General features: G+C 38.0%; 1 protein-coding gene across 2 annotated transcripts in view; it reads left to right on the top strand.

The window, feature by feature from the left end:
- Nucleotides 1-5,901: 5,901 nt before the first annotated feature.
- The window catches only part of tmem131 (transmembrane protein 131), a 38,017-nt gene continuing 24,398 nt past the window's right edge, over nt 5,902-19,520 (top strand). For both annotated transcript variants that reach the window (XM_084722663.1, XM_084722662.1), the window contains exons 1-5: nt 5,902-6,117; nt 8,894-8,955; nt 9,753-9,793; nt 13,590-13,658; nt 16,436-16,556. In XM_084722663.1, the coding sequence (XP_084578789.1) occupies nt 5,946-6,117; nt 8,894-8,955; nt 9,753-9,793; nt 13,590-13,658; nt 16,436-16,556 (465 nt within the window). In that variant the 5' untranslated portion in view covers nt 5,902-5,945. The remainder of the gene's footprint in view (nt 6,118-8,893; nt 8,956-9,752; nt 9,794-13,589; nt 13,659-16,435; nt 16,557-19,520) is intronic.

The raw sequence follows: 19,520 nt of genomic DNA, 5'->3' as shown, positions 1-19,520 counted from the left end.
GATTACACCAGACGAGCAGTATGGAGGCATTTTATGTTTAGTTGTTTTGTTTTTATGTTTGAAAACTGGTTACCATTCACTTCCATTATTTGGAAGTTTTTGCAATGCTGCTTTCCTGTGAAACTCCATCAGTGTTTGTGGACTAAAAAAACTGAACCTGACCTCCAGTCAGCATGAGGGTGAGCAGATAATGAGCATTCAGCTGCTCTGCTCCCCAGCTCTGGATCTCACTCCCACCTGACCTCCGTAACACAGACTCACTACCACATTTCAAATCCAAACTCAAAACCCATCTATTTAAACTGGCTGATCACAATTGCATTGTCTAATTTTAAACTGTATATTTGTATTTTATTTTTTATTGTCTCTTTAATATTGTGTCTGCTTTTATGCTTGATGATGTAAGGTGACCTCGAGTGTCAAGAAAGGCGCCTATAAATAAAATGTATTATTATTAAAGACTGTTGAGTCAAAACGATCACACACACACACACACACACACACACACACACACACACACATTTCCTAAAAATCCCTCATTCGTCTAATTTATTTATTTGGTTTGTTTAATAACTGTTGGTCTGGTCCTTTAAAATGACCAGTATTTCTATTTCTGCCGTTATTAAGATAACGACAGAAATAACAACGTTATTAAGATTTGCTTTTCCATTAGTCACTTGTCAACTTTTTGATTGAGGCTAGTCTGATTCATTAAGCTATTTATGATTTAACATTTTTCAGAATTGTTTTTTAACTGCCTTTATAGGCCACACCTTGGATTGTCGTCAGTACTTCCTGAAAATGACTTCAAAATTGTCAGTGATGACTAATTCTATGTCCATTTGACAGTACCACAATTTCCTAAAAATGTGACTCTGGTAAAATCCAAAATTGTATTATCAATATCTAGTTTTGTTTGCTCTTAACAGTTGAGAAGTCCTCAAAAACCCTATATTTAGTCATAAGAGAAGTAAGATTTTGTTTGCAGGAGAGGAAAAAAAGAGTCACAATACACACAAAGAGTGTTACAGAGTGTGTTAATACATAATGACTTGTCTGATGTAGAACTTCAGATAACTCTGGGCATATATAGTAACAACATTATTTTAAATAAGTGATCGTCAGTAATGGGGCGGAGGCAGTAGCAAAGATTGTCCTCTGTCTTGGTAAAAACAAATTTATAAAGTTGTACTGATAAAGAGAAGAGACTTGGCACCCAGTGGTAAACAGCCAACCTTTGTCACCCTTGTAATTATCAAACAAGTAATAACTTCGTGAGTGTTATCTCACTATGAGTGCTCTTTAGTTACATGATGTACTGATGGCGGATGTCAAAAATAGTCCCTAATTGTTGATGCTGTAATAAAATACTGAGGAGCAAACATTAATAGGGTTTCTTGACTCCCACTCAACATTTTGTATTCTTTGGTTCACCTAACAGTAAAGGTCAAATTTCATTTGAGCCCCGGACCAAATAATTTACAGAGGAGTCAACAAATAATTAATTGTAATCAGCTTTAAGAGACAACATAAAGAATAGCATGGCTTATTATGCTCTATAGGGTTGCTAGTGTCATGTTATCTTAGTTTATCTTCAACCTTTTCCATAAATTTCAGCTATCAGCAATCATCTGGCTTTATTATTGTCAACCATTAACCATTACTCCAGTTTATAATCCCTGCAGAAACTAAGGGCTGTCTTATTTGTCTTGATTTCATTCTCTTGTCAGCCTGTGTAGTTTTATTGAAATCCCTCGGTTCGGTCTCTCGGCCTGCAGTTGTCCACCGTGTCTGTTTGTGAATTCTTTTCAATATTAGCCTTCTATTTTGGACCCAAGGGAGATTAGCAAAGACAGGAGGAAGCTAACTGGGACTCAATAAAGTACACGACAATTGGGGACAAACAAAGGAGTGATAATGATGGCTTAAAGTGTAAAAGGGAGGAAATAGGTTATTCAAGTAGGCTAAAGTTCAAGTAGGCCTACCACTGCTTAGGTCAGTGGCTCTTAAACTGTGGGGCCAGAAGGGTAGTCACCTGTCCTGTGTAATGCAGGATTGTCCTGTACTGCAAAATAAAATGCAGTCCCTTACTGAATCAACACAGGTTGCACTTTGTCCCTTATTTTCGTGCACATCCTACTCTAACGCATAAAACTCATTTTCACATACATGGAATGACCTGAGAAATAATAAAAGTTTCATGAGACACAGTGGAGAATTTTTAAATGAGAATGACATGCAAGTTGTCTGTCACTCAATGTCATTCTTGCCCTGGTTACGGAAACTTAGACACATTTTTTTTTTTTTTTTATGCCAACAAATGTATTTAGCTCAAGTCCAAATACAGATCTAAATGGCAAACAGACCCTGAGTAGATCAGTCCTGTCAATGAGAGTGAGTACAAGACAAACTCTTTAGTTTACCAGCGTATTTTCTGTTGCCTATGGTGGACTGTCTGACCTGGAGTACAAGTTCAAGAGCAGAGACCCAGAGTGGAGTTATGATGACAGAACAAACATTTTGCCCCATGTTTATGATTTGATGTTTGAATCCCAAATATAACTGATGCAACTGTACTTTACTCTTTTTAATCTTTATTTAATTTAAGCTCAGAGTAGTAGATGACTTTGAAATTGATTACTAAAAATTCACCAGAATGCAGGAAATAAAATGGAAATTTCAACATAGCTCCTCTCTCGTTAGTTGTTTCCCAGGTATGAACTTTTTTAATTTTTAAAGGGGTGTAAGCCAGAAAAGGTTTGAGAACCACTGGCAAGTTCCCATGCAGTCAAAATCATGTGTTTTTATCACATATGTATTGCACAATATGCCACCAAGTGCTATTTTCTACTGTAAACGTCAATCAAGTCCCTCCTAGCTGTGCCGTTTTACAGGACGCATATAGCCCATAATTACTCTGCTGGCCGTTTCAAGGGAATTTTAAAGGACTGGTGTGTAGGATTTAGTGGCATCTAGTGAACGCCAGCCGTCAGCTGTGTGTGTGTCTGTTTTGTCCCTCCTGTCTCTCTTCTTTCCCCCGCTCCTCTCTGCACATTCATAAAGTAATTTAAATTACTCAGGAGGCAACATGGACAGAAGCTGCAGTCTGACCCCGGCTCTCAGCAGCTGTGTGTGGACTGTGTGTGCCCCAGCTTTGCCCCTAGTGGATTATAGCACAGGGGCATGTCCAGACTTTTTTTGACTGGGGTGGCCCAAGTGAGACACTGACTTATACAGGGGTGGCGTGACGTAAATGTATGTGCATGCAACACTCACATTAATGTACCCATATGTCTCATATCTACTTTAATGACTAATGTTACAGTATTACAGTTTTTGCTTTTAATTTAAGATGAACAGTCTTAAGCTTCTGTACTTTATTCTTTAAGGATTCAAAAAGAAATTGTAACTCCTTTCTACGTCTTTCCACAGGATGTGGGTGAAATATTTTGACCATGGATTGGGTAGACCTATTTTGTATGGAAATTATATGAATAATATCTTTAAATAAAGATCCATAATGATATGTTTTTAGCCAGATCCTATCAAACTGACTCCAGGCCAGATTACCACATACATACATGCACACACACGTATCCACTCTAAGTATATGATTAAACTGGGGTGGAAAGAGAACTGAAAATCTGTACTCAAGTACAAGTACTGTTACTCAATTACAAGTCAAAGTACTGGTGTTGGACAACTACTTAAAAAAATACAAATAAGCAATTAATCATTAATCATTTCTAAGATACAGAACATACATCTTTTTTCATACATTACTGCCATTTATAGACTATTGTTTAAATATGACTAATACATTTTTAATTGATTAAATTCTTAGAAGTGATTAATGATTAACCACTGACATCCTTATTTCAAACCTGTGCTGCTGCAGTGTTTTGTTTTTGTATTTCCTCTTTTCATTGGCCTGTTTGCAATCAGATCACCTTACTGTCCACAAAAAACCCAGATGAAAGGTTTGAATATTAATTCAAATTGTACTCAATACTCAACTATGATTTTAAAGGTAACTGAGTAGATTACAGGGTGTAATGCATACTTAAGTACAAGTAAAAGTACACTTAAAAACCTACTGATAAAAGTACAAGTACCCAAAAAGCTACTCCATTACAGTAAGTTGAGTATTTGTAATAGTTACTTCCTCCCCTGTGATTAAAATATTGTGAAGTAACATAATAAGATGTCTGAGTTGCAATAAGGTATTGCATTGATTACAGTAAATGCAGTGGTGGACAGTAGTGAAGTACATTTAGTAGTCGTAGTAGTAGTACTGTACTTAAGTACAGTTTTTGAGTATCTGTACTTTACTTGAGTATTTGTTTTTTTGGAAACTTATTACTTTCACTCCACTACATTTCAAAGACAAATATTGTACTTTTGACTCCACTACATTTCTAGGAAGGTTGTTGTTACTTTTCCACTAAGCTTTGAAGTCAGCTGTTGGTGTTTTTCTTTTCTAAAATGCAGTTGGTCACATGCTGTGTTCCTCACAAAAGGAAACCAATCACAGTAGCTCCTCTGGATTGATGTAAAAGTGGAAATACATCATCCAGGCGCTCTCTGTAACAAGAACAAGCAAGTTCTCCCTCTGTTATTCAAACAAAGAGTGGTAATGGTGACGGCAGGAGAAAAACAAAATGAAATCTCAAGATGTTATTATAATTATTAATTGTTCCAGGTAGCTTTTAAAGTTGGATTGTTTTTATCGGGGTGAAAAATACCACATAATTCATGTATATACTGCCTCTGAAGACAGAAAGAAATCTCTGTTATTTAACAGACTTGGAGAACTCCTTACAGTCGGCCTCAATCTAATTTTCATGATGTGATTTTAATACAGTTACATCAGAAAATGACAACAGCTGTCCCTTTCTGTTTTTGATTGTATTTCTATGTTGAAGTTTTTATAGGTGTTTCTATAGAGTTTGTGTAGCAGAGTGGTTCTACAAGCATCAGTGCATCATTAGATGGTTTCAGAGAGTTACAAGCTTCTGTAAATGCATCATGAAAACAATACAGCATGTATTAATATTAGAAAATGTACTTTGTAATTTGTACTTTTGAATACTTAAGTATTTTAAAAAACATGTACTTTTGAATACTTAAGTATTTTAAAAAACATGTACTTTTGAATACTTAAGTAGTTTTAAAACCAAGTACTCTAGTACTTTAACTTGAGTAAAATTTTGACTGAGCAACTTTCACTTGTAGTTGAGTAATATTTGACCAGGAGTATCTATGCTTGACTCAAGTACTGGGGTTGAGTACTTTGTCCACCTCTGAGTAAATGTACATGAAGTAAAAACAGCACATTTATGTTGTATAGGCAGGCAGGGAGAAAGAGAAGAGGAAGAAACTGAAAAGACAAAGCAACAGGTTAGTTTGTGTTCACAGCTATATTTTATTTAAGATAATATACTCTATGTAATTACACAAGGCTGTTTAGGACCTAGGTGAAATAACTGGTTTGGAAAAATTGCTTTTTATCTCTGGCACACTTAACATTTATGGTGCTGTTTTGTAGATATAAAACATTTTGCAATGATACCAAGGCTGTTGGACTCTAAACGTGGTGTGTATGGTTTTGTATTTGTATATTCTGAGTTCTGGTATTGAGCTGGTTTTTGTGGTGGATTTATTCGCCCTCGGGCAGGTTCTGAGTAGCTATGTGGCAGTTTTTGTCACACACACCTGACAACCCTGATGTCGACCCCCGCGGTCGCTCCGCGGCAGCAGGCAGCGGTACACACCGCTGTGGCGTGAAGCCGTGACGCGGCAGCACACATGAAGCGGAAGAGGAAGAGAAGAAGAAGTGAGGCCACCGTCCTGTTCAGTGGTTAGCTTCTGCGCCTGCGCACTTCAGTTGGAGTTTTTTTTCTCCGCAGCTATGATTGACAGAGTCAGCAGAGGTTTACACGGGCATGTCCGCACACTCGCTCGGTTGTTATCGTAACAGAAAGATCTGCAGCATGGCGAGTGGAGAAAGAACCCAGAGTTATCGCCACTCTCACACGACAACAAGAACGCCATGTATCGGATTATTGAGGATGTTATTTATTGCTTTTATGCACACGACGCGGGCCAATAATCAAGGTTTGTAACTTAGCTGGCTACGTTAGCCTGCGCTAACTTCCGTAGACATTTCCACGAAGTGTGGGTTGAGGATACCTCTACGGGCCAACTTTATCACAGCTAGCCCGCTACCGCGCTAACAATAATATCTTTTAAACGCCGCTAAAGTATAGCTGTTGTCTTTGTCATTAATTAAAATTCACTAAAAACAGGCACGAGCTCAGCGTCAGTTCAGAATGAAAGTGCTACCTTTAGTTAGCTAGCTAACTTCTGTGTGGCCTTTTAACGTTACAGTAAACGTTAGCTTGGTGTACAGCTTGTTGTTATGTTGTCATCTCTTCCATATATGGATAAGTTAGGCTAACACTCTGCACAGTAAACATAGAAAACAGTACAAGACAGAGCCGCTTGTTAGCATCACGGCTAGTACAAATGGTAGCTCACATCAGCTGCTGTATGATCTTAATGCATTAGAATTAAGAGATAAGTCAACATTAATGGCAGCATTGCCTCCCTGTCGCTGGCAGAGCACCTAACGTTACTTCCTCATACTGGTCTCAATTAAGGAAATGTTTGAATCAGTCAGGTGACTGTAAACGTGGCTGACAGTTTTGATTTTGACCCTCCAACTTGGCAACGATCGCTCCACGGGCCAAATGACAGCCGCGTGTTATTTATCCAGCGGACCGGGGTGTCCAGCTGTCAGATCCACTGATCGTGTCAGGTCACAGTGACAAGTCCACTGGTCGTGAGTGGACAGCTGCAGTCCACGTTCAAGATAAGCTGTGCCAACTCTGAAACGTGTCCGGTGCCCATAAATTGTTTACATTTGGTTCCATAAACTTGTAACACAGTCTTAGCATTTATCTGTTAGGACTTGGGTAAAGGAGCATTTCATGGGGTTTTATGGCAAATATTGTGAAGTCACTTTTTGTCGTGCTTCTAACCTAAGTCAACACTGCAGGCTAAGCAAACTGAATGAGTGAGATCACTGCTGGTTGTGCTTGACTTGCTGTACTGTCTGTACAGATTTACACAGGCGCAAGCCAGAAAAAGTAACATGTAATTTAAAGGAGAGAAATGATAAAACTTCCTGATTCCTTTGAGTTTGGCAGTCGCCAAGAAACCCACAATTGTGGCCAGTAGCCTTACTGTTAATGCATGCTTTATACAGATTGAGGACCAAAGAGTATATTTGTGGAGAACATTTTGAATTTTCTGCAATGATTAGATGTTTTATTGATTAGTTGATTCAAAGAAAATCAGTTGCCAACTATTTTGCTAAGTGATTAATCACTTCTACCATTTCTCAGACAAAAATGTCAAACCTTTGTTGGTACCAGCCTCTTAAATGTGAGGATTTGCTGCTTTTCTCTGTCATTTACGATAGTATATGGATGTTGGACTGTTAGACAAAAGACGCAATTTGAAACTGTCCCTTTGGGTTCTGGGAATATGATGAGCAATTTTTCCACATTTTTTCACATTTTACAGACTTAACAATTGATTCTATTAATCATGAAAATAATCTGCAGATTAATCGATAATGAAAATAGTTAGTTGCTGCCCTTATTTGTTGTTTTGATAGTGGTTTTCTGAATCATATGCTGTAAAATGAAAAGTAATGCTTCAGAGTGATAGAAAACGTTCAAGTTTCACTTTGAGTAGACTTGCATTCAGTCCAGTCTAACTTTCACTGTAGTTGTCCTCTATTCAGTCACTAAGATCCAGTGTGAAAAGTTGTCTCTTTCCACTCTGTACATACCAAAAAAGGTGACTTTCAGGCCAACTCTGACCGGAAGCTCACCCATGGCAGAATCGCTAACACTAGCTGTGTATGATGTAGTTGCTTTTGTAATGTCAGTCGTGAAACCTAAAAAGGAAATGAAACTGAGTTGTTGCAAGTGATCAGATCACCTGAGTCTGCTGGGGTTTTTTCCATCTAAAACATGCTATATAGCCAGCAGCAGTTAATGAATTGCAGCAGTTTAATTTGTCAGTTTGTGCCAACGTAATAACAGGTATGTTTGCATGAAAGCGTGCTATGAACATGATCTGCAAAGGCTCGTCTTGCAGCACAAGCTGTGGGATTTTGGTGGTGTCAGGTGAAAAGCTTCTCCGTAGAGTGAAAGCGTGATAAACGCTGAGTGTTGAGTTGAATTTTAGGCTTTCTAGGCTTGTAGATTCATACTTGGGAGTGAGGCATATGACAGACAATGCAAAAAACAGCCAATCCTGAATATCCTGTTGATAATGGTATGATTGCTAAGGATTTACTGCCCTTTTAACACTCAGCTAAATAATATGAGGGTGTACTGAGTTAAGTTAAAGGTGAGCCTCATACACAGAAATGCCCTGTGGACTGACACCTTACAACATCCTGAAACAGACAAGTATATGAAGTGTTCATGGTGGCTGATGAAATATTTCTTTTTGGTACAAGAAGGGTTAGACACCAAACCTCCAAACCAAGTGGAGCATGTGAACACAGATCTCGTGCCAGATCTGTCGTGTCTGCCCTGAAAGTACAAGAGATTAAAGTTCAAGTAAGGAGTTATCTTCACTAGTAATAGGCCTATAACTTTGTGCTCCAGGGAGATATAATTACTGCTAACAGATGACTTTTGCTTGAAGATCTGAGAGGAGGAGTTCATAACAGAAAGCAATTTTCAGATGTCCAGTTCTGCAATAGCTAAGTAATAAATGTTCAAACCTCTGCCTAAACTAGGAACAGATTGCTCTTCTTTTCAGTTATGGAGGTAATACTCATAAGGTTTTCCTGTTGTTATTTTTGCAGCATTCATCCAGTCAGACACAATTCTAGAAGTTTTACATTTCGATGAGGGAAGACTTTTACAGGTACGTGGTATTAATTTATCTTTTGTTGTTGCCACTGAGATTGAATCGTTACATTGTTACTGCTACATCTGAATGTAATATTATCTGTGCACACTTGTTTTCCACTATTATTCAGAATATGAACATATTCTTAATTTGATACAGGTCATGTCAATCCTATATTCCACTGGGATATTCTAAATCAGGCCTTGCTCTCAATGTAACATTTTCCGATTAAGACATGGGATGTGCCGATATTATTGGGGTTTTAGGAACATTCTTTTGACATGTATACAGCGCATTTGGAATATGCATCTCAATTGGGGATTTTACCACAGTTTGTGACACACGGCCTCTTGCCTGTTTACACTTAACACTGGGCGTTGTAAACAAACCAACCAGCCAACAGTTTGCGAGGCTGGGGTAGAGATGCAAGCACAAAAGACAAGCTCACATTTCTGGTCGGAAGGAGAAACGCGCCAACTTTTAAACATTATGAAAGACATGGATTTTGGATATGTGCAAATACCGCAGCACCGACGTATTCAAGAGGGTGGTTGAACGAATGAAAGAGGCAGGCTGTGTTTGCACGGTCAAACAAGTCTGCTACCAGTGGAAAACTTTGAAAACATGCTATTTTGATGCAAAGAGGCTAAATGGCTCAAGCTGCTTCAGCCCTTCCACTTTTTATAATCAGAGTATGAATGGCTGCATGTAAATGAGAATAATGGATGTATAATATTCTATGCATGTAAATATAGTCAATGTAATATAGTAAAATCACATTTAAATAATTGCTTATGTCTGTTGTTTTGCAGGCAGAGTCTGACATTGATTTTAGTTTATATCATCAACAAAGGTAAGTTTTTATTTTTCACTTCAGAAATATCTTTCCCTGCTTTTCAGCAAGATCTCCAAACAAATGTGTGTTTGTGTAGTTTAATGGCATTATATTAGTGTGGGTGTAGTCAGGTAGGCAGCTGCTGTTGTTGCTCAGCTTCTACATTAAGCATATACTGTATAGTGTAGATTGCTTTCTTCTAAGTGTAGCCACAAGGTAAATGTAAAGTTGAGCTTTTATGGTGTGTAGATTGTGGAGTTCTTGACCTGAGTTGACACAACAAAACAAACACTTTATTACGCCTCTGGTTTTAACATGAGCAACAATCACGAACAAAGTAGGAAACAACAAAGGTGCTGCTGAAATGGCAGTGTAGCAAATTGTCAAATGCATTATCAGACACTGTGACCATATGAACGAGCAAGTACATTTTTCTTCTCAAGGCTAACAAACCTGGGTAGGAAATTTTATTGCATGTGGCAGCCTACAAAGTATCAGTTCACAACCAAAAATAAAAAGCTAGAGCATCATCATCACAATCTGCCAGAGCCCACAAGGCCAGACGACAACTTGTAGCTAACACTAACTGGCTAACGTTCAGTTAATAGCATGAAATCAGTTTGAGACAGAGAGGTGCAAAAAGCTGTTTTCCTGACATCACACTGGTAACCACTAACCCCCTCAGCTCTCTGAGACGCGTGCTGTTGGTGACACCAGTGTCCAGGGAAACTCTCAGTCTGTGTCACCTGTTGTTAGACCAGACCACAGCGTGCTTCTCTGCTGCCACGGCTTCTTGGAAAAGTTGAGCCCAGCAGGGCAGACCGCACAGACAGCTAACTAGACAGTTTGTGCCTACACTGACGAGGAGCAGACGGGCAGATGGTTGTGTTTTTTTTTTTTTCATTACTTCAACCAACTTAGCCTTACAAGGGTCCCTGGTTAGGTCACATTGCCTGCTAGTCAGGATTGTGCAAATGCTTTAAGCACAGAGATAAACATAGCTGGCAGAAGAGTGTTTTGAGGAAGGTATAGTTTGCTTTCTAGTGTTAGTCACAGACAGACATCAGACTGTTATATCTTGGCATGAAGAGAACTATTTGGATTGTCTAAAAACTGTATAATGACTCCACTAAAATGCTTGGATACTGCACAGATTTAGCAGAATTAAGTGTATGTTTTCAGTCTGTGACTGTCTGGAAAGGGCTGTGTGTTCCACAGGTCGAACAGCTCCAACAAGTAAACACAAGAATACACAGGGAACATGTAAACTAAAGTCATTTGAACTGTACATCACGTTTTTGTATCTCAGCCTCCACATAACATCAGTACACTGTCCTTACATTACACATGTGTGTTTTGTCTTCGTGCAGCCCTCTGCCAGCCTTTACTATTTGAACAGTATGTTCTAATCCATAAAAGGGTTATCTTGAACAGGCATAGCCTGACCACTCCCCTTAGGGGGGGGGGTTGTATTTTGCTGTTTAACTGTGTTGATTCAGGTTTTTTGAAAGTTGAACTTCCCTTTTTACTCAGTGTTCGTGTGTGTGTGTGTAGTGTTTGGAAATCATTTTGCTGTTAATTATTATCTCTCCTCTGTTACTCAGAAAGCTCTTCTTTTGTGAAGAAAATTGTCAACATGCCAGTCACTTCCATAGGAATTAAAATGCTTTTCATTGTCAGTATGTTATTTTTTTATGCACTCATCTTAAAGGGATTGTTCAGATTGTTTAATGTGGAGTTTTATGAGATACTTATTGATAGTCTGTGTACTACCTTCAACAGATGATGGTCAGCACATCCACAGTTTGAAGATACAGGCAGGGGGAACTGCTGTAGACAGGGTCAGCAACAAAACATATTTTAACCACACTGAAAAGGTCTACCTAAAAAAAAATCAATGTCTGGTTAAGTGTATGGTATGTGTTAAGTGTATAAAACTATAAAAATGTCAAATTCAAGACATCAAATATTTTCACCACTTTACTTTGCTGTCAAACAGCTTTTTCTGGCAACAAACCATCATCATATGAGGTAAATACTGCTTTCTTCAAAGCAACCAAACTCCATAGGCAAAATCATTAATTTTACATAAGAACACGGGAGTTGCCAGTCTACCGCTGCCTCGATCTTTTCATTTGTTTGTGTTATTCCATGATCTTAGTGAGTCCAAACTATTCTTTTTAAAACACTAAAGTCACACAACAACACAAACAAGCCAACAAATTGAGGCAAGGGTGGATGAGAAACTCTTCTGTTCTGCAAGTTAAAATTACTGATTTCATCTATGGAGTTTGGTTGGTTAGAAGAGAGTGATATTTGGCTTATATAACAAGGGTTCTCATTGGAAAAGGCTGGCTGATGGCAAGGTAAAGTGGTGAAAATAGACTAAATATGGCACACACTTAAACTGATATTGTTTTTTTTTGTTTGTTTTTTTCTGTCAACCTTTTTTTGACGTGGCTAAAATACCTTTTGTTGCTCTCCCTGTCTGCAGCAGTTCATTCCCTAGTGTCAATGCTGGTGCCCCTCTTTTCTTTCTCCAAATTGAGGGTGTGCTGACCGCCATCCTCTGTAGGTAAAACACTGACTTTTGATAAGTACCTCATACAACCCTACATCAAATAATCCAAACTATCCCTTTAAGGGTAGCCTGACACAGGACATATGCAGGTCTGAGGCCAAGAGGCACGGCCTTCCACCATGATCTCCCCCGGCTACTCCAATTACACACTGACATTCAACACATTAGCTCTGAAGCGGCGAGCGAAAGGCTGTGCAGAATTCACAGCCAGGATCCATTTGAATCCTTAATCCCACAAGAATTTTGTCAGTAGTTGTTATATTAATGAGAGAAGTGAGGAGAAGCTGGAGATGACAGATTATCCAGGAGGAACAGTGCATGGTCCAGGGCTCTGTGTGGATTACTGTTCCCCTCAGGGGATGGAAATCCATCCCTGTCTCCAGCCAGCTCTGCTTTTGGAGCTCACTGCTACAGCCATTGTTCGCCCCTATACGCGTAGGCTTGGTAGTAAATTGGTGAAATTGATCTCTGGTAAATTGTCAGACTCCAGGGTAATGTTAGCATGATTACAAGTGAGTGATGTATTAGTGGGTGGTGTTGGGCACTACACACATACATTTTGGTGCAAAAGAAAGGAGAATAAAGCATTTCAGCTATAGTGTTTCCCTGCATGTAATATCTATACATCCATCTTTACCTCTCCACAAATGGTTCTCTTTACATTCTTGGAAAACTGAGCATGTTACTTTCAGGTGTTTGCTTTTGTTCAACCGACAAATGACTTGCAGCAGCATCGCTCATATACCACGCCTGTATCACTGATCAACTTCTCTTTCCATGAGATTTAAATAAAGGCTCTCATTACATAGTTCTGTTGTGTATCACCACTGCTAAAGAAGAGCTGCTTCTCTTTAGGGACGGCCTTGTCTATTGTTAAGATACACCTGTTGTTGAACAGGTTTGGTGAGTTATACCTGCGCTGTGTTTTAACCAGGCGGGTGCAAAAGTTGTTGCCTTTGTTTGAGAGAGACACCACACCATGCTGGTGACGAGAAGAGATGTGTCTTTTTAGCTGTTGTTTTTTGTCTTCAGTCTATGGATTATAATGGATTTTTTACATATGGAAAAAGTGCGCTGCAATGGGAGCGGTCGCCTACAGTGTTAGAAAAACTCGGGCTGCGGTGTCCTTTTTTTCTGTTAAGCCTTTCATTTGTTTGAAATGCACACAAACATGGACACTATTTTTCCTATCCTGCTGGTGCTGCTGCTGTCACATCTTCCTGTCTCTCACAGCACGTCCCCGCACCGTGGGAACTGCCGACCTATACGATTTGAACCTCCAATGTTGGACTTTCACGAACAGTGAGTGTTTGATATATTTTCTCACACTTAATTAATATGTTTGTTTTCTTACAATCTGTGTTTTTATTACATTTCATATTGTTTTAAACACTTATTATTTTTATTATTTCTATTTCATGGTTCCAAATGTCTTTTTTTCTCCTAAACATGAAAATATATAAAAATAATTCATCAGAAATATGTTTTGTTGCCTGGATTCCCCACAAATCTACAAAGCCATTGTTTCAATTTGCTCTGGCACACATTTTTTCCTACGTTTACATAGTATGTATCTCAAATCTGACCAAAACATCATCTAATATGCAAGGTGCCAAATTAACCTTTTTGTCTACAGGCCAAAGAGCTTTTGAATGTACAAATGTTACCAGCCTCTCAATAGATTTTCCTTGTGTTTTTTTTTGTGAAGCCACTATCAGTCACTTGCATATTTCAGCTGCATTTGGCTAGTAGGTGGTGCTAATAATGCAGTCAAAAGTATCAGTTGTTAAGTACTATTTCTATACTACATGTTTCACAACAAAACAACACTAACATTTGATGGTATCAAAAGTCCCAAAGCTATGAAAATAGAAGATCCAAGTGCTCATACAAGACCTCAGTTCAGTCTTTGTTGTCCTGCCTGAAATTTGCTGCAAAACCAGACAGTGTTCAGTGACTTTTTCTGTGCCAGCACACTGGCAGGTTATTCATTTAAAAAAAATGCCATTGTATTGAAAGAGGTATCAAGTATCTTTTTTTATGCTAGCATGTAGGGCTGGCCGATATGTTAAAAAAAAAAATATTGTGGTTATTTTGACAGATATTGTGAGTACAGTATGCCTCACAATCAGTGGTAATTATTGCATCACAATTTTTATTTACACAGAAAAAATATATAAAATCGTGATGATTTGATATTTGAGGTCTTAACCAAACAAACGTTTTCTTATATCTAGAGAACAAGATTTGTAGAACAGGGCGTCTCCACAGCACTGCAGTACTTCACTGTAGTGCTGTTTTTATTACACATTTTGCCTTTATCAAAAAAATTGCAGCTTCTGTTATTTGGCCATATTTTGGTTTTGTTAATATTTCAGTTATGCTGTACTGATAATGATTTTCAAAACTCAATGAATAGTGTAGTGACTGGTGCTCAGTCATTATGTCCTATAGCGCTCCATTATGCCAAGTAAAACTTTTGAGTTACTCTGAGGTGACCTCAGTCTGTCAACAGTGAAGGGACTGCTGATGTAGCACTTTAAGCACTTGACAAACCCACATTCTTTAACTCCAATGGCAGCACCACGTAGCTCCACATAGTTTCTTTACCTAGCTTCACCCATACCAGGCTTAATAGATTGCATTCCATCCACTCTGACAGTAGGTGCACGCCTACAACACGCCCATGTTGTAGGACTCAGCTTCAAGTGTTGCCTACCTTAACCAGCATGCAGTAGAAGTGCAAACGGTTCGGTAGCTTTCAGAGAAGCAGTGACCCCTACACCAACTCGCAGCGAGAGACCCAGCTGTCTCAGCCTGCCTTCCCCTGCCTGACTTCCTCAATAAACAATCCACTTAGTAGCTGTGAATGTTTTGAGGGCATGAAAATGAAAGCTTGGGAAATTCTCACCCTGTCTCTAATTCACTGGAAACAAAGAAAGAGCTCTTAATAAACCAGCTCAACTTCAGATGCGCTGCATACAGTATGATATTAAGATGATGGACATGTTTACTGCCTTACTTGTGCTGGAGGAACCATACAGTTCTGCCTCTTTATCCACTTTGTTCAAATGACCATGTTTTCAGGTTTACTCGGTTCACCTAGAAATAATCCATCAGAGTGAGCATGTAGTGGTATTTTTTCCTATAGCTAAAGTTACTTCATCATTGCAAGATTATGCACTTGTGAGCAGTGAGAGTCATAAAAACTCTTACAACTTCAAGTCTATGCAAGTTTATTTGCATACCATATTGGGGTGAAAGAAACCACAGACTGCCTGGATGGTAGGAAATCAAAGCGTTTTATGATATGCTTTGGATATGAGTTATCACAATAGCAGAATTTTAAGACTTCTGTACAATGCTAGTATAATACTTGTTACCTCTTTTGATTCCATGGCAAAAAGAAAAAAGTCTTAGGCACACAAAATAGGATAAATTATTTATTTTTTCCTTTATTTTAATTATCCTGCACACAGTGCTGGTATAGAAAATGTGACTGAACGCTATCTGGTTTTGCTTCATGCAAAATTTCAGGTAGAACAATTAAGGCTTCACTAAACTGAGGTCTTGTTGAGCACTTAGATCATTTTTTTTACAGCTTTGCTATTTTTGATATTATAATTAATGGATGCCGTATCATTTTAAACATGCAAATTGAATACTTTTACAGCCTTATTGCAGTATATAAAATGAAGTGGTTATAACATGCAAAACCACTTGTCTGTGGTTAAAGAGGGACTTTGTCTGTCATTTTACTTTTGAAAAACTCTCAACCCTCCAAACTTGCAAACCTCCTTCAAGATTCCTTTCTCTCTTCTGGTCCTCACTGTCTGAATTAAAAAAAAATGAACATTATTGATCTATTTTAACAGTTAAATTCTTCATCAAACTTGTTTACTCTGTTGAAATCTGTACCATTTTTCCACCTTTGTGTCCATTTTCATGTTGGTGTAAGAACTGTATTAGAGGTTCTATTTTTGTTACATCCGTATGTTCTTCCACAGTTGGTTTTTAATTTCTGATAAATATATTGTTGTTTACTTGCTCTTACAAAGGCTTTTATTCTTCATTTCCAGGCCCGTTGGGATGCCAAAAATGGAGAAAGTTTATTTACATAATCCTAGCTCAGAACAAATTAGTTTGATATCAATATCAGCAACAACAGCACATTTTCACGCGTCCTTTTTCCAGAATAGGGTAAGTACACATCACTTTAAAATCACTTTTTAAATACTCATTTAAAACATTAACCACTTGTCACAACAAATTTAATACTTATCCAGTAAGAACACTGGGAATGCAGAATATCCTGTCATTATGTTCCCTTGATCTTCAGTCACATGGCTGTGTGTTGATCTCACCGTGTCATTTAATCATCATGCTTGAGGCATTTTTAAACATTAACCAGTGTGATAACCTGGCATAAGTATCGTAAACAAGCGACACTGGTCAGGAAATATAATGTGTCCCTCAGCTGTCTCTGAGGTGGCATTTGCTTTCTTTTTTGCTTTAAAGTAGTCAGTAAAGTAGGAAACCTTTTCAGGCATCCGCAGCAAACAAGTCAGCAGCAGCAGCACATAGCCGCTGACAATAAAGTGGGAAGACCCGATGCAAATGACACGTGTCATTAGAGCATGTGACCACACCAGATCTGTGGGGACTGTAGTCTCCAACTGTTTTTTTTTTTTTCTGAAGACAGTGCATACAGATGAATGGCAGTGTATAAAAAGCCAGTAAACGAGTGGGAAAAGTAAGCAGCAGTATAATCAAGTTTTGGTCTACACTGTCTGTAAACATGACACATACAGTTTATTGGCATTTATTTAAAAAAATACTGAAATTGTAATCTAAACCCACAGGATGCAGTGTCTCAAGAGGATCGGTCCAAAATAACTGACATCTTGACTCTGCTAGGAAGATAAACTGTGTCTGTTCCTCACCGTGTATGAGAAAAATCATTGAAGCGAAGGGCCTGTTGACCTCATACAGCCAATCCAGTCATTCATTTGTCCCACATCCCGTTTTGTCTCTTAACTTCCCCTTTTCTCTTACTGGCTATAGCAAACACAAGTCCTGTTCATTTATTCATTTATTGATGGGGACAGATACAGTATGCATAAACAAACCAAAAACAGTCATCTGATGCAGTATTTGTAGTGGATGCTAATTTGCAACAGCCATCCCGAGAAGGGCTTTTATGAAAATAATTTCTCAAAGTTGAAAACCCACCTTCCACATTAATGAAGAGGTCATGTTACCTGACACCACCATGCGCTCCATCAATATCTTATTAAAAAGACTATTTTTAGCAAAGTCACCTGCAGCATTTACTACCTCACAGCTAACCTACTTAATGCTGCAGTAGCTGTTTTTTATGGTGAACACATGAGCTCTGATGTTTAATTTATCAATACAATGGTGGACATTATTAGCATTATTTGTAATCTTCACAAATGTTAATCATTTATCATATTACATAGTATAATAATAATATTTCAGACCAACAAAGAAAAAATCTGCTGTTTTAGTCTTTTACTTTGGTGGTCTGGGACCACTTCACCCTGCTATGTAATTTGATAAATATATTATTAATATAATTTGGAATAATTTAACTTCTTACACAATAATAATCCTGTGTCATGGTAAGATTGTGTTGTGCAGTGAAACAGTGTAACTAACCAAATGAGTGTTTACTGTTCACTTTGTGTTGTGGGTGAAGAAATATTTTCTTAGCATATTTTAAACAGCCACTCAGACAGTTATGACATCATTTTATTAGAAAATCTTAATAAGACACATACCAATATTATACATTACACATTACAATAGTATAACAGTAGTGTGATCAGTAGGGAAGTATTGTTAAGAATTTATTAACCGATAATATACCAGTATCCAATAATATGTTTTGTGTACCATTTCACTAGAACTCACAGGTTTTGACACGTTTGGTTTAGTTTGCCTTGTTAGTATAGAAATGGCAATAAATATGAGCCATTTCTTGAGTACAGGAAGACAAATGCAGCCATTTCAAGTGAGAGCCTTTGTTATACTGTTTGTTTGAATTGTTTGTGTTTCATGAATTAATATTACACAGAACTAATGTGCTGCTAAAATTTAACTTGAACTTAAACTGAGCATTTTGAATTGTATTTATTATTAACGATTAGTCGGTTAATCAAATTAACACGTTCAAACAAAATCTGTAAATAGCGGTCAGTGTCGAACTGTTGTGGTAGAAACCCCCAGTTTTTACCAGCTGTGACAGCTCCTCACACTGTATGTTATGTTGTGAAACTGGTCAGATGTTTGCTAAAATGCAGTTGCAGATTGATGCAGCACAAGTAACGGAGTCAGAGCACTTCCCTGTTGCTGGAAGTGAAAGATCAGTAGGATAAAAGTCTTGTGCTTTACATTGTGATTTGCTGAAAGCATAAATTAGATGCTTTTCCAGTTATAGTTTTTCATATTGACAAATTGGCACGTGTGTGTGAAGACTCCTTTCACGGGAAAGGCCTGTTTTGTCACTTTTGACACAGTTGCTGCAAACTAAAACATCTACTTGATAAAAATGGCACTAGGACACTGTAGCTTTACCTATGTTTTCCCCTGAGACACTGATCATATGTTTTCAAATAATTAACTGATCAACTTCTTTGGTTTTTTGATGGCATGTAGTTTTATGGCATGTGTTGTGATTTTTTTCCCCCTTGTGTAAAGATGTGATCAAGCTTTTGCAACATAGACTGATTCACATATCAAGAAAGGACACTCAGAAATTATAGAGACAATCTTAAATCACAGTGAAATTGACAAAAGTTAAGTTTTTTCACAATTGAAGACAAATCTTAGTTTAAAAAGGCCATATAGAGATGATCAAGGGCTTTATTGTGCCTGTCGGTGGTGAATATAAAAATAATTTCAACTTCAGAACATGAGAATTTAGTTCACAGAAACATTCAGTGGGAGGGAAGTCGGTGCGGTTTTGAAGATAATAACCTGATGCCTCTAGTCCTCTGTCACAAGACATGTTTGTATAAAGGCTCTCTACATTAGGGTAGACAAAAAACATCTCCAGGGAGGTCCTTCATCTCAGAGTTTTTTTTTTATTATTAATGACCTTATTAGATATGATTAGTTAGGTAAGTCAGAAGATGTTGG

The sequence above is a fragment of the Lutjanus erythropterus genome, chromosome 7 (assembly GCF_056507025.1).
Source record: "Lutjanus erythropterus isolate fLutEry1 chromosome 7, fLutEry1.hap2, whole genome shotgun sequence".
NCBI lineage: Eukaryota > Metazoa > Chordata > Actinopteri > Lutjaniformes > Lutjanidae > Lutjanus > Lutjanus erythropterus.
This window is presented reverse-complemented; position numbering and strand designations above follow the sequence as displayed.